Source organism: Sphaerodactylus townsendi, linkage group LG07 (assembly GCF_021028975.2).
Source record: "Sphaerodactylus townsendi isolate TG3544 linkage group LG07, MPM_Stown_v2.3, whole genome shotgun sequence".
Lineage (NCBI taxonomy): Eukaryota > Metazoa > Chordata > Lepidosauria > Squamata > Sphaerodactylidae > Sphaerodactylus > Sphaerodactylus townsendi.
The window spans coordinates 22,960,266-22,973,747 of NC_059431.1; the positions used below are offsets into that span (position 1 = coordinate 22,960,266).

Here is a 13,482-nt window from a genome sequence, read left to right on the forward strand (position 1 = left end):
ATAGAAACAAATAAACTTATCACTGCAAATTGTACATTCTTACCAGTATATGATGCTGCAGAGGCAGAGCAAGGGGAAACTGCACCCGGGGCGTGTGCACGCCCTGCAGCCCCAGCTGCGGTGCCTGGGGCATTGCACACACACACACACACACACACACACACACACACACACACACACACACACCCCCGCGGGCATTATTCCACTGTGATGCTGATTGACAAGGTCCTGGTCCCTTTTGTTTAACATTGCCTTAAGTATTGGCAATGGCACTCCAAAGTCTCAAGGGCCGAGACGTCTTTCCCAGCACATGTTATCCATGATCCTTGGAGTGGAGATGCTAGAGTTTGAATCCAGGGCATTCTGCCTGCCAAGAATGTGCTCTACCTCTGAGATCCATCCTTTCTCCAGTTGTAGTGTATTCCTCTGCAAACTCCATACCTTCTTATTTCCTACTAGAAGAGTGCTATAAATAAGGTTCAACCCCATTTGACTCAAATCTGTTTATTTGGAAAATTTGGGGGAAATTGTTGCCCTCTCTGGGGGCATAAGCAGTAGGTAATGCTTCCAGTCTAAAAGCAACAAGCCGTCCTGTCAAAGTTGACCTTGGCCATCAAACAGGCTCCTTTTCAATGTGTACAGCTCTGGCGTAGTGGTTAAGAGCAGGTGCACTCTAATCTAGAGAACCAGGTTTGATTCCCCACTCTGCCACTTGAGCTGTGGAGGCTTATCTGGGGAACTAGATTAGCCTGTGCACTCCAGCACACACCAGCTGAGTGACCTTGGGCAAGTCACAGCTCTTCGGAGCTCTTTCAGCCCCACCTACCTCACAGAGTGTTTGTTGTGGGGGAAGAGGGAAAGGGAAAGGAGATTGTAAGCCTCTGAGTTTTTTTACAGGAGAGAAAGGGGGGGGGTACAAACCCAAACTCTTCTTCTTACACCAATGGAAGCTATTCAAATTGCTGAGTTTAATGTTAAAGAATCTTGCACTCATTTGTTCAGCTGTGACCCAAGTGATACTGCTGGTATACAACTCCACCTTGTGGACACAAGAAAATTTTGACAGCTTTAAAATAAAAAACAAAACCACCTTCTTCCAAAAACCCCCCATCAAGGGCAGCAGCAGTGGGGAGAGAGTAAATAAAGGCTCAAACCTTTTCAGTGTCTTTCTTTATAGAACTGCAAATCTTCTGAGGTCCTGAGAACAGCTTCTGGCTTCGCTCTCAAACTTGCTCAGTGAGGACTTGCTCAGCTGTGTTGCAAATTTTGGCTGTTTGGGGCCCAGGAGCCTTCAGTGGTCTAAGGAGATCCAGAGTTTATTGTTCCAGTTAGAGATCAAGTCCCAAGCAATTTAAGGTAACCCCCATGGGGTTTTCAAGGAAAGACATTCAGAGATGGTTTCCTCTAGGCTATCTTTTCAAGAACTTTGTAAAGGAAGAAGAAGAAGAGTTTGGATTTATATCCCCCCTTTCTCTCCTTTAGGAGACTCAAAGGGGCCACAAACTACTTCCTCCTCACCAAGCAACACCCTGTGAAGTGGGTGGGAGCTGAGAGGAGAACTCCGAGAAACTGTGACTTCTTGGGGTGCCCAACTGGCGCATGTGTTGGAGTGCACAGGCTAATCTGAATTCCCCAGATAACCCTCCACAGCTCAGGCGGCAGAGCTGGGAATCAAACCCGGTTCCTCCAGATTAGATACACGAGCTCTTAACCTCCTATGCCATTTTTGACTGGGAGAATAACTAATCCAATGCCCACCCAGTGACCTTCTTCTGGGAGGGGTATGGTGAAAGCGTGAAGACAGCAAGACAACTGTATGAAGTTTAAAGTCCGGTTTATTAACAATGCATCCCTTTGATAAGATAATGCTTCAGGAGGCTTTTAACGTTGACACACATGAACTGTACACACTGTACAAAAACCCAAATAAAAACAAACAAAAGAATCAAAAGTGGCCAGAATCATTTTGGAACAATGCCTCTTTAAAATTATATACAGCTCAATGAAATATCCTTACAGAAAATATAAATATTCTTTTTCTTTCTATGTTACAGGTATACAATATAAACCAGGTTTTGAATGTCCATTCAATGACCTACAAACAGTACAACTTCCAAATATGTAGCAGCTCATCAACTTAAAAAAAAAGAAGGAAAAAATGAAAAAAAGAAAACATGATTACATGGGGGAATGAGCCTTGAATTTTTTTTCCATTATTTCTTCCCCTCCTCAGAGTAACTAAATTTACATCATCTCTATTAACACACACTGTCTGAGTTATTGGTAACCACTATTTAAAGTACCGCCCCCTCCCCCAATCTACAAAATGTCCCCCCTCCCAACCCAGCACAAAGCTCTTTGACATTGCTAATCTAATAACCTATGCAGTGCAGCAAAATGTGAGTTACCCTTTTTGGCATAAATTACCTTTTCAAATTAAATAGTGTTTATTTTACAAAACTAAAGGGTTCAAGCAAAAAGTGCAAGTTCTGCATGCTGTGGCATTGCAAGCCACCTATTTTACAAAAATATTCCAAAGAAACTCCACAATCTTTTACTGTTTTTGTTTTTAAAAAAATGGTTAACAAAAATATGTAGCAAATCTGGAGTTTTAAAAGATAAACCTAAATAAAAGTGTGAAACCAACACTAAGGCTCTTTCCAATTCTAGGGGGGGGGGAGGAGTATTTCTACGGGATTCTGCTATGTTCTCATCACCACTAGCACGCATCTAGGCATAACATAATAGCAAAGCACAAGTGGAAAAGGTCGCAACACGCAACATGCTCGGCCCCTCGTCTGGGTCATGGTTTTCTGTACAGGGGGGAATCTGAGGGGTCAGGGAACTGGGCGCTATTGCAACAGGCAGTCTCAAAGGAACACAATTTTTCTTTTCACATAATAATTACCAAAGTAATAAGATTTAAAGGTTTTCCACACCTCTCTGACCTCAAACTATGATACTGAACTTCCACGGGAACCAAATCTAAGAGCTTGGCTACATGATAACAGTACTTCCTTTAAATTCTCTTAAAGAAAACAGAACTCCTACGAATTCTACCTGGAATACAGCGAATGCAGAAAATGCGAATTGTACTGATCTGCAGCCTCCTGGGACACCGTTCTCTAACAGGACTTACCCTACAAGGTCCAAGGGAGATCTTGTATTCAAGAGCCCTTTCTTCAACTTTCCCCGCAGTGAGGACCACTGGGGTGGGGTGTAGGCATTAGACTTCTGCAAAGAACATACAAGCCTGAGATTTACCCTTGCTCTTTTCTGTGGAAGGATTCTGAGGGGGCTCTCTGTGTACCAAAGCAATGTCCACTTTGCAACAGGCTGTAAAGGTTGACTTTGAAGGACGCTGAACTTGCCTGTCACTAAAATCCACTACGTGACTGGGGTGGTGGTAATTCATGCAGGAATTGGAAGCATGCACATGGCATCTCCCCTGATCTAAAATGATGCTAGCGACTGGCCTTGAAGTGAAAATTTGCCAATTCAATTCCAAATGTTACCAGTGGATAAACCTACCCAGACATGAGGTTCCACAGTACAATTCTCACCTTACCGTATTAGTTAGACAACAGAAGTCGGTACAAATCACTTAAGTGAGAAATGTCCAGTATGTGACATCCTCGGCACATTTGGAAATCTGCTGAGTTCTAGCAGTATGCTTGAAAAACTCATTTGATGTTATTTTGCCGTTTCAAGTGGTGACTGGTAACATTGCCACTGAATTAGTTTGACACTCCATTCAGAAAGCTGTTTGAAAAGGGGGTGATAGAAAAATTCGGAAGGGCATGCTTTGCTAGTGTTTTCCACTAACAATTTGTAATATCTCATTACTAAGTCCTGCGGTGAAGAAGCTTAACCACCTAAATACGTTGTTTTGTTAAATATAGATAAAAACTCATCCTCATCTATTACTTCCATTTTGAAACTAGAATTGCAAAATACAGAGTTATTATCTCCAACTAGAGTTACCAATTTAAAGATCTTATTACTCTATACTAACTGAGGTAGCATTTACAACTACTACTAACAATCAGCTATTTCTGCCTTTACTTGGAATATTATGCTAGTCCTTTGAAGTTTGTACCACTATTTGGTCTAGGGTGACTCGTGTTTTGGTTTTGCAAAATATCTCTGTAAATATGGATGGATATTATTTATGAATTATTTTCAAATCTATTCTGTTAGTCTCATAAAGTTATTAAGCAAGCAGTTATGTCCTCCATTCCTTCTACCCAAATCCTTAAGGGCAATTATGAGTAGGGAAAAACTCTGGGAACTAAATTCCAGCATGAACACCCACTTATGTCCCTGGAAGAACTCCAATGCAACACAACAGGACTAAATGAAACCCGTGTTGCTAACTAGTACTTTGAGAAAGGCTGAAATGTTCAGTTGAGTTCTTACTGTCCTCCTTGGGAGACCTTTGATCCTGATAGATGGGTTTGCTCCACAGATCAAGAGAAGGAAAGTAAATATAAGCGGAAAGACACAAGAGCTCTGTAAGAAGGACTCCCCCTTCGTAACCATCTGGTTGAAGGCTTTCAAAGCAGCAAACAGAATAAATTAGCCTCCCCCCCGAAAAAAACCCCTAGATGATAACACCCCTGCAGAATATAAAAAAGTAAACCAGGTGATTATGAGGGAAGGAAGATGTTGAACCTCTTATGACCTCAGTTCCTTAAACCACGAGTGATCAGATGGAAGAAGATGTGACAAATGCCCATATTTGGGAAGTGGTTTCCAGTGAGAAACTGTGCTGAAATAGTTAAGTCCTGCCCAGTCCTGAGTGGCTGGGGGGAATGGCCTGGGAGAAGAAAAGGAGGCAGCTGAAGTGCTGTGGAGAGTCTTTTTCTCTGAGGAGAGTTGGGGTGAGGGGGACTCCAGAAAAGGGGTCTGAGCCCAAAAACCTGTCAGGGCTACTGAAAATATAAAATTAGGGTGACCCTAGGAACGCACGGGGATTCTAGGCAGGGACCCAAACACCTCACGGTCGGTCATAGGACCATTTAAGAGCCTAAATACCAGTCTGAATGAATATACCTACTTCTTTTTTTGTTTATGGTCCTCAACCCTACCAAAGAAATGTTTGATGTTACCATTTATTTTAAATAAAACCTTTTGTTGGGGAGCTGTAAGGTGATACAGGCTCTGGTGCTAATTATTTTCTTTCTTCTGGAATGGAAGGGCTGGTTGAACACCAGACATGCTTTTCGTGGGTTAACTCACAGGTAAGGCCCCTCTGCCGCCACTCCAGATATATGGGACATGCTACACTAACCTTTAAACAGAAGAATTCACTCTGGGTTTAAATCATGGAGTGAGAATGAGACCAGAAAGGGCCCACAGTTCAACAACCTTCTCTTTTTCTAGAGGTTTATCTTGGTATATATGAAGGGGGACCTTGAAAGAAGCTCGGATCAGAGCTTTTAGAATATCCAGTCAAAGGAAGAGACATGTGGATCACTGGAAAGACGATAAGACTTTGCTATTAGCAACCTTGAAACATGGGGCTGCACAGAGATTGCTCAAGGAGGATCATAGAAAAGGACACTCGCTAAAGCTGCTATTTGACATTGTCTTGGAGGACATTTAAACATGTCGAATTTTTGCTTGTGCTGGGTGCAAACTATGCAACTGGCACCAAGATATGGAAGTGGTATAACAGTCTACTCACACAACCTTTGAACTACTGAAAGGGTAAAATAACTAAAAGAGTTCAGCACTCTGTACTATTTTCCTGCTCAACTTCCACGCTTCAGAGTTGGGTTTCTATGGATTAGTATGTAAGAACCAGCCCTGCTGAAGAACATCCACCTGAATCTGTCATCTTAACCATGATCCCGTTTGAGAAACTAAAACCTGTAACACCAACATGGAACAATCATGTCCACCACAATATCCTTTGGTTCCATCCTGCACAGAACCCAGGACTGGAAAAACCTGGACAACGTGCAAGAGATCTGCTTCTCCAGAGCAAAGACAATCACTCCCCAAAGCTGTTGAATCCCCATGCTTTAAGGGATCGTCGTCTTGTTTAGAAAGATGGCCAAAAAAACATTCAAAAGCATCCACCTATAAGCACTAAAAATGTCCTGACTGGTTGGATCTGCAACGTCTAGAGACCCCAGATGTGAACAACCATGACTGACATTACATAGATGGTGCTTGGATACAATCATTCTTGGGATAAAGCAGATGCAAATTTGTACCTTTTTCCACATAACCCAGCATTATAATTAGCGTCTTGAGGATGGTTTTGGATGAAATAAGCAAGCCTACAAATGAATGGAGTTGCTCGATGGCTCCTTAATAAATGGTGTTTGGTGGTGCTTCTGGAAGAGGAGAAACTGCCAAACGCCCACTAGGTGTGGCCATGCATTTCACAGTATTACCCTGAGATGTGGTCTCTAGTGCAGACTCTCTCGGATTAGATTTCTCAGCTTCCTGGTTGGGGGGAAGTCTGCACTCAAACAGTAACCATGTAACAGTCTGCTCATAATTGGTCAGTGTTCTAACTCTGAAGGAACCTGCTCATGAGCAATGCCAAAAATCTTCAATTCACAACTATACTTATTCTCTCATGACTCAGACCACAAACACAACAACAGGCAGGCCTCTCAAATGGTCCAAGGCGGTGACCCAAGATGGGAGAAAACTCGCTGCATCATTAAGACTCTGAAGAGTCAGGAATGACTTTGACAAGCAACCGCTCATTTCTTCACCTGCCCAGCAAAATGAACTAGAGCGAGGACTAGAAAACCCACCCTAAAGAGATTCAGGAAGCACCGTAATAAGAAGCTCTTAAGACTAGGTCAAAGATGCTGCTGGAATGATTTGCCAACCATCAGCTCAGGTTGAAGTTGGCGGGATGCTATAGGGAAGAACCAAGTACTTCTAGTGATGATTTTCCTACTTTTTAAATAGAAGCCTGCCTCCTTTCCATTAGCCGCTGTGGAGCAAAACCTTAAGTATGGACAAACACAAGAACATTGTATTTCATAAAGGACTAAGCCATATGAACCAGATCCTAACACAGAAACGACAGCAGTTAAGGAATATGCGAACTTGAGCAAATTCCAGATTGAGAAAAGGATCCTTGTGTTTATTTTTAAAATGTGAAAGGAAAGAATGGTGGAATCAATGGACATTTTCTTCCCAGTACAGTCCAGCTGAACTATTTTCATACACAAGACATTATAAAGTATCACCGTTCCATTACTGCCTTTACAATGAAAGCAACTGGGTTTTTGTATATTACATGATTGCATATATCAGTTTAATTTGATGCTACAGGAGGCTTTGACTTCTTTTGGTCTGGGACAAAACATCTCGGTTCCATGTTCATGCTTCTTTTAATTTAAGAACCGCTCGCTAAGGATATGGAAGGAGAACTGACCTATACAATATCACCGTCATGTAATCTGTGCAAAAGATCTCTGAAAGAACACTGGGTTAAAGTAAACTCACGGCTACTTCAACATGGCAGGTTTAAGGCTTTTCACTGCAATTACTGGTGTTCACCTTTCACGGGTACGACTGAAACAAAGTGGTTAAGAGAAATGTAAAGCCATGGAATGTGGAAACAATTGTGTGAATCTTCCTTTCCTGATCAAAAGCAGCAATGGGAATATATGTCTTCATTCTGCTGGATAAAGTATGCACCTTGGTCTGACAGAAGTCATGCTTGTTAAAGGTTTACATTTAGACAACCAATTTACATACTGGATGAGTGTTAATGTAGAAAAACCCATTCCAAAGACCTGCAATTATATGTACAGAAAAGATCTGATTCCAGGGGATTGATAAGATGATTGGTTTGTTTAAAATCAAACTGTAGTGAAATTTCTTGATTGATTCAGTCACCACATCATTTACATGTAACTGCAACAAAATGGAACAGACAGCTAAACACAAATCCTTTGTTAACGTAACAACAATAAAAAATAACTTAAGACTGCCCCAGGTAACTGAGGATATTCTCTCTCTCTCTCTCCCCACCCCCCCACATTAGAAATTTCCCAAATAGTGTTTACAAAAATTAAGAAAAATATCACAGAAGGCCCGCCCATTCTTAACCCCCTGATGTCTATGCTTAGAGCATGTGCCACTGACAACAACGGGATATGGCCTCAGAAACCCTGACTCCCGAGATTCAGGAATTAATCAAGCAAGGCATCACTCTCTGTTAAGTCAAAAGTCAGCCACGTAAAACACGTCCCCGCGTATTGTCTTCTATCGATACGATGCTGCATTTTCTTTTAAAAGTGAAATGAAAACCTTTGCAAGTGTTCGGTCCTTGGTTCTTCTTGCGTATCTTGGCAATTGTTACTTTCACTCTTTTAACAATTCCCCCAAAGGGCTCAGGTGGCGGAGGAAGCAGGCTCCATTGAGGAAAGGCTCCGTAGCTCCAGTTCCACGTACCAGAAACTTCTTGAACGATTCAGGCTTCTCTCGTCAGCAACCAGTCAACTGGAAGTCATCCAGGGCTATCCAGCAGCTTCATATTTACCGCGCTCAGGGCACATGAGAGGTCAGGACTCAGTTGATAGGTCAGCCATTTGTTGGTTTGCCGGCGTTGCTAGAACAGCTTCTGCTTCTTCGTGCATCTGGAAGAGATGATACAGAAATAAATAAGACCCAGGATAATTCATACAAAGGCTTCAGCAGAACTATTCACTGGATTTAATGTCTACTTGCCTGTACAAACTGTACATCTTGAAAGAGCTCCTGTATGAACCTTCGAGACGGTAATCGAAATGTGCTGTGAGCTAACAAGTAGGACACTTCAGAGTAAAGGCAAATGTCGTCAAATGCTTGGGGAAACTTCTCTTTAATTCTGAGAGAGAAGATGAAGAAAGCAGTTTATTTCTCACGGGATCACGGTTATTTAAGAACTGCTCCATCAAAATATGAAGGAAAAGGACTTCTAAACAAGCACTGAATGTTGCATGCAAGCGCATGATAAGGGATTTCAGATAAGCGACCGTTTAAACGCAAGGGAAAAAGGAACAAAGAAACAGAATGGGCAAATCAATACAAAACAGGAATGGCCTCAAGGAACATCTAGCCCAGGGGTCTACAACATGCAGCTCTCCAGATGGCCAATTGGCCATGGTGGCAGGGGCTGATGGGAATTGTAGTTCATGAACATCTGGAGAGCCACAGGTTGCAGACCCCTGATCTAGCCCAAGTCTAAAGGCTTAACTCTCACAATCGATGCAACTTCTGCTTGTTCTGTTACAGCTGCATGGCTGGAGCTGGATTCAGGCTCTGCAACGCTGCATTTGCCATGCTGCATTGAAAGCTGTTCTGGAATGAACTGAGTGTGCAGATGGCGGGATGCGCATGGCCAGAACTCAGAATTTTCAAGCAGCCGACACACATGCATATGATTATTAGAACAGGTCTCAACAGCTGTAGTGACCATTGATAAATACTTTTATTGATTAACTGCACAGCTGTGGTCAGCGAGCCTGGATGGAGAACCCCTGGGGGAAAGGTGTGAAATGCTGACTGTTGGCCTGGGGATCCATCTGTTCCCCTAAGAATCTGCCTGAAGGGAATAGCAGAGAACCCCCCTCTACCATCAGATACGCCCCATAATTACCCCCTACAATTACTCAATCCTTACATTATTTCATTTTCAACATAAACTCTTTCGACATGGGCCAAGCAGCCCACGCTGCCAGGAGCAAATCCATACCCTCTTCTGGTCAGATCCCGGGAGCGTGACTTATCACTGTGCCTCTGCCTTCCACACTCTGTTTTGATGGATGCAATCAATGCTTGTGGAACACAATGAATGTAGCAAGGCGAGAGAGCCACTTACGTCAAGAGTCCCGTTTCGTGGCCCTTGGTTCCAACCGAACTACTCAAGTTGATTACTAATCGCAATACTTCTTTCCTCAGTAAGATGCGGCATACTGGGGTGTCATCTGGAATGGACTTTACTCCTTGGGGGGGGAAAAACAGATTTGACTGAATCAGGCACGGCACCCAAGCCGACAAGGGGGCTAGATCAATACTGCTGAAAATGCAGAGACAGAGCTATAACAGCTGGTGGTTAGTATCAGACTAGGATCTGGGAGACTTAAGAACCTCGCTGGGTGACCATGAGTTAGTTACACATTTTTAGCCTAACCTGCGTCAAAGGAGAGTTGTGAGCACAGAATGTCACTTTGGGGAGAAAGGCAGGGTGTGAAGAAATGGGACTTTCCACATGAGGTTTGAAGGAAACTTTTAACCATTTTCCCCCCTTTGGGCAGCAGGAACGGGGAAGTCAGTTCAATAGCTTACCTGGCACACCTCAGCCACCTTTTTGGAAATACTAATATAGGTAGCAAGAGATAATTGGATGGAACAAGCTGTCTCTCTCCCCCCCCCCCCCCCCCCGCCCTCCAAGCTGGGATCAGAGATTTGGAGGTTCCAAAAGGCTAGAAAGGACTTCAGTTTGAAACTCCTGGAAAGTCCAGGAAAAGGTTCTTTGACCCAGAGTGACCTGGCCAGTGGGTGGAGGAAGACACTGAATAATACTCCCAAGATCAAGGAGAAAACTATCTTCTGGGTGGGACTCTCAGAGAAAACCTTCGAGACGGTAATCGAAATGTGCTGTGAGCTAACAAGTAGGACACTTTATTTCTTTGAAATAAATATTCAAAAATATTTAACCTACTGATGCCTCAATTAATGTAATTTTATTGGTATCTATTTTTATTTTTGAAATTTACCAGTAGCTGCTGCATTTCCCACCCTCGACTTATACGCGAGTCAATAAGTTTTCCCAGTTTTTTGTGGTAAAATTAGGTGCCTCGACTTATATGTGGGTCGACTTATACACGAGTATATACGGTAATACACTGTTGAATAGGAGTTATTACCCTCACTGAGAAAAAGAGGCACTTTAAGGAATGTGTTCCTACTAGTGCCACATATTATTCATTGTAATAGGTGATACTCCATGTATGTGAGCTCCCAAAGGCACCTGGTGGGCCACTGCGAGTAGCAGACTGCTGGACAAGATGGACTCTGGTCTGATCCAGCAGGCTAGTTCTTATGTTCTTATGTTATAGTATACTTGAGAGGGGCTTGTTTTGTGTATTTGTGAGTTTGTATGTCTGTATTATATTGCTGCACCTTCTATCACATTACGTTTTCAGCATTTGATTTACAAAATTGGCCACTGGAGAGTGTTTTATTTTGTTTAGTAATACTTCAGGCTTCACCTCTCCATTTTTGAGGTAGTGTAAACAAATCCAGTTCACCACATAAGCGTCCACATGTGGAGGAGTGAGGAATCAAACCGGTTCTCCAGATTACAGTTGGCTGCTCTTAACAACTACACCACGCTGACTCAGATGGATCAACAACAGGGCACTGAAAACCATTTAAAAACTGAAATTTTGTGTGGTTTTTCACCCTCAAATTGGCTGCCCTCAAGCAAATTTTGTCAGCAAATATAGGGGTTTCCTAGGTTTACAACTTGTATCTGACCTCCTTAGATACAGTGATAAAGTTACTTACCTATGACAAGATCTGTACTCTTGGTGCTACTAGCTGAGCCATGGGACACAGCATCGCTACATCCTGAAATCCCGGAAAATTTTGAGGAATGGGAAACCACATCCAGGTGGTTATGCATGGACTTTCCACACCAGTCCGAGTAAGGAATGTCTGAAAAATCTGTCCACAAATTTGGGTGCGAGTTATACAAAATGGTTTGGGTAGAAGGAGGGAAAAAATCCAGTATAATTACAGTTGAAGTTATGGAATGTACCAAAAGTGTAAGGTGAACATGACCAAATTTATGGTGAACATGACTAAATTTATCAAAGAAAATGCCAGGTAAATCTTCCCTCAAAGATGCTTCCCAGAAACATATCTAAAGATATGTACAGTACATACAGTCATAGAAAGGATCAACCAGCAGCCAAAAAAGCATAGAAAGATGCTGCTGGAAGGGACCTCAAAGGTCATCTAAGTCCAATCCCATGCAAAACACATGCACAAGTACCTCCTGATTATTTTCTGCCCCAATGACCCCTGCTTTATGCCCAGGGGAAGACAAAAGTTAAGTTTCCTTAGAATTTGGCACACTCAATATAAAATTTGAAGACAACACAGGTTTTTTAGTCCTAGTTTCCAAGCCCTTGCAAACATGAATCACAGTCACCACAGAGATACAGAAAAACTGCTAATCTTGAGAGTGAAACCAAGAACAGGGAAACTCACCTGTGTGAGTCAAAGTAGAGTTGACCTTGTTGTTATGCTGATAGCCCAGAATATACGTGCAGACACAATAAAGGCAATTATCTTCTGTGTGCTCTTGGAGCCCAGTGTCCTCCATGTTTTCAAGGAACTGAGAGGCATCTGAGCGGCTTGTGTTCATAATCTCTGTTAGGCTGATCTGCTGTCGAAGTATCTGGAACGGACTCTTTACTAATTCTGTAGAACCGCATGGAATACCTGGAGGTGTGTTAACATTAAGCCACGTAAACAGCAATACAAAGAAAAGTGCAACTCCCAATTTTCAGAAAATTAATCTGTTCCCAGTACACTGGCAGCGACGGGGGGTGGGTGAGCGTCGGTTGCTGTCAAGTCACAAGAACTTATGGTGACTCCATAGGTTTTTCAAGGCAAGACATGCTTGGAAGTAATTTGCCATTCTCTACCCCCAGGTATTCTTCCCTTGTATTCTTGTGAGGTCTTGCATCCAAATACTAGACAGGGCTGGCCCTGCTTAGCTTCTACAATCTGATGAGGTCAGGGCAGCCTGGAGTTATCCAGGTCAGGACAGTATATTGGTTATCACTATGAAAAATAAGATCCAACCCAGGTAGGGCATATGAGATCCACGATAAGGATCCTCTGCAGTTTCAAAAACGAATTCGCATTTCTGCTTTTGATTTGAAGCTGTGGGAGAGGCTGTTGAATCCATCCCAGATTCACAGTTTAAATCCCTCCCCCACTTCACAGTGCTAAGTTGCAGATTATTATTTAAATGGCATGGGAGCAAAGGATTAAACACTCCTTCTTCCAGCCACCCTGCCCCAGTTTTTAAGCAACAAACATGGAACTGCAAATTTGCTTCTTAAAAAGAAAAAGACCTCTCTCTCCAGATCTACTTTGCCCCTAAATTAACATTTTATTAAATGTCACTTGTTCACCTGAGACTTACTGTAGAGAAAGAAGTCATAAGCCCTGAGCCTATTGAGGAGGATGGGATATAAGTGGAAGAAGTAATAATAATAAATAAGTAAACAAACCATATAGTTCCCTGCTACCATTATGTTCCCAGACCACCAAATCCAAAATCTTTCATAATGGCTGAAACAGGAACTATATGAAAGGTGCAAACACTTTTAGGGGGAGAAGATGGATAGACTCTAAATATTTCCAACTGCAAACAAACAAACAAACAAACCCAAACCTAGAAACTGGGGGGTGGGGAGAGGAAAGGGTCCACACATT

The 13,482-nt window shown here is 42.6% G+C and overlaps 1 protein-coding gene across 1 annotated transcript in view; it reads right to left on the reverse strand.

Moving 5' to 3' along the window:
- Positions 1-2,573: 2,573 nt before the first annotated feature.
- The window catches only part of RICTOR (RPTOR independent companion of MTOR complex 2), a 43,137-nt gene continuing 32,228 nt past the window's right edge, over positions 2,574-13,482 (reverse strand). The window contains exons 27-31 of the mRNA XM_048503178.1: positions 12,244-12,477; positions 11,536-11,694; positions 9,845-9,968; positions 8,713-8,851; positions 2,574-8,621 (exon numbers count right to left, since the gene is read on the reverse strand). Of these exons, the coding sequence (XP_048359135.1) occupies positions 8,547-8,621; positions 8,713-8,851; positions 9,845-9,968; positions 11,536-11,694; positions 12,244-12,477 (731 nt within the window). The 3' untranslated portion in view covers positions 2,574-8,546. The remainder of the gene's footprint in view (positions 8,622-8,712; positions 8,852-9,844; positions 9,969-11,535; positions 11,695-12,243; positions 12,478-13,482) is intronic.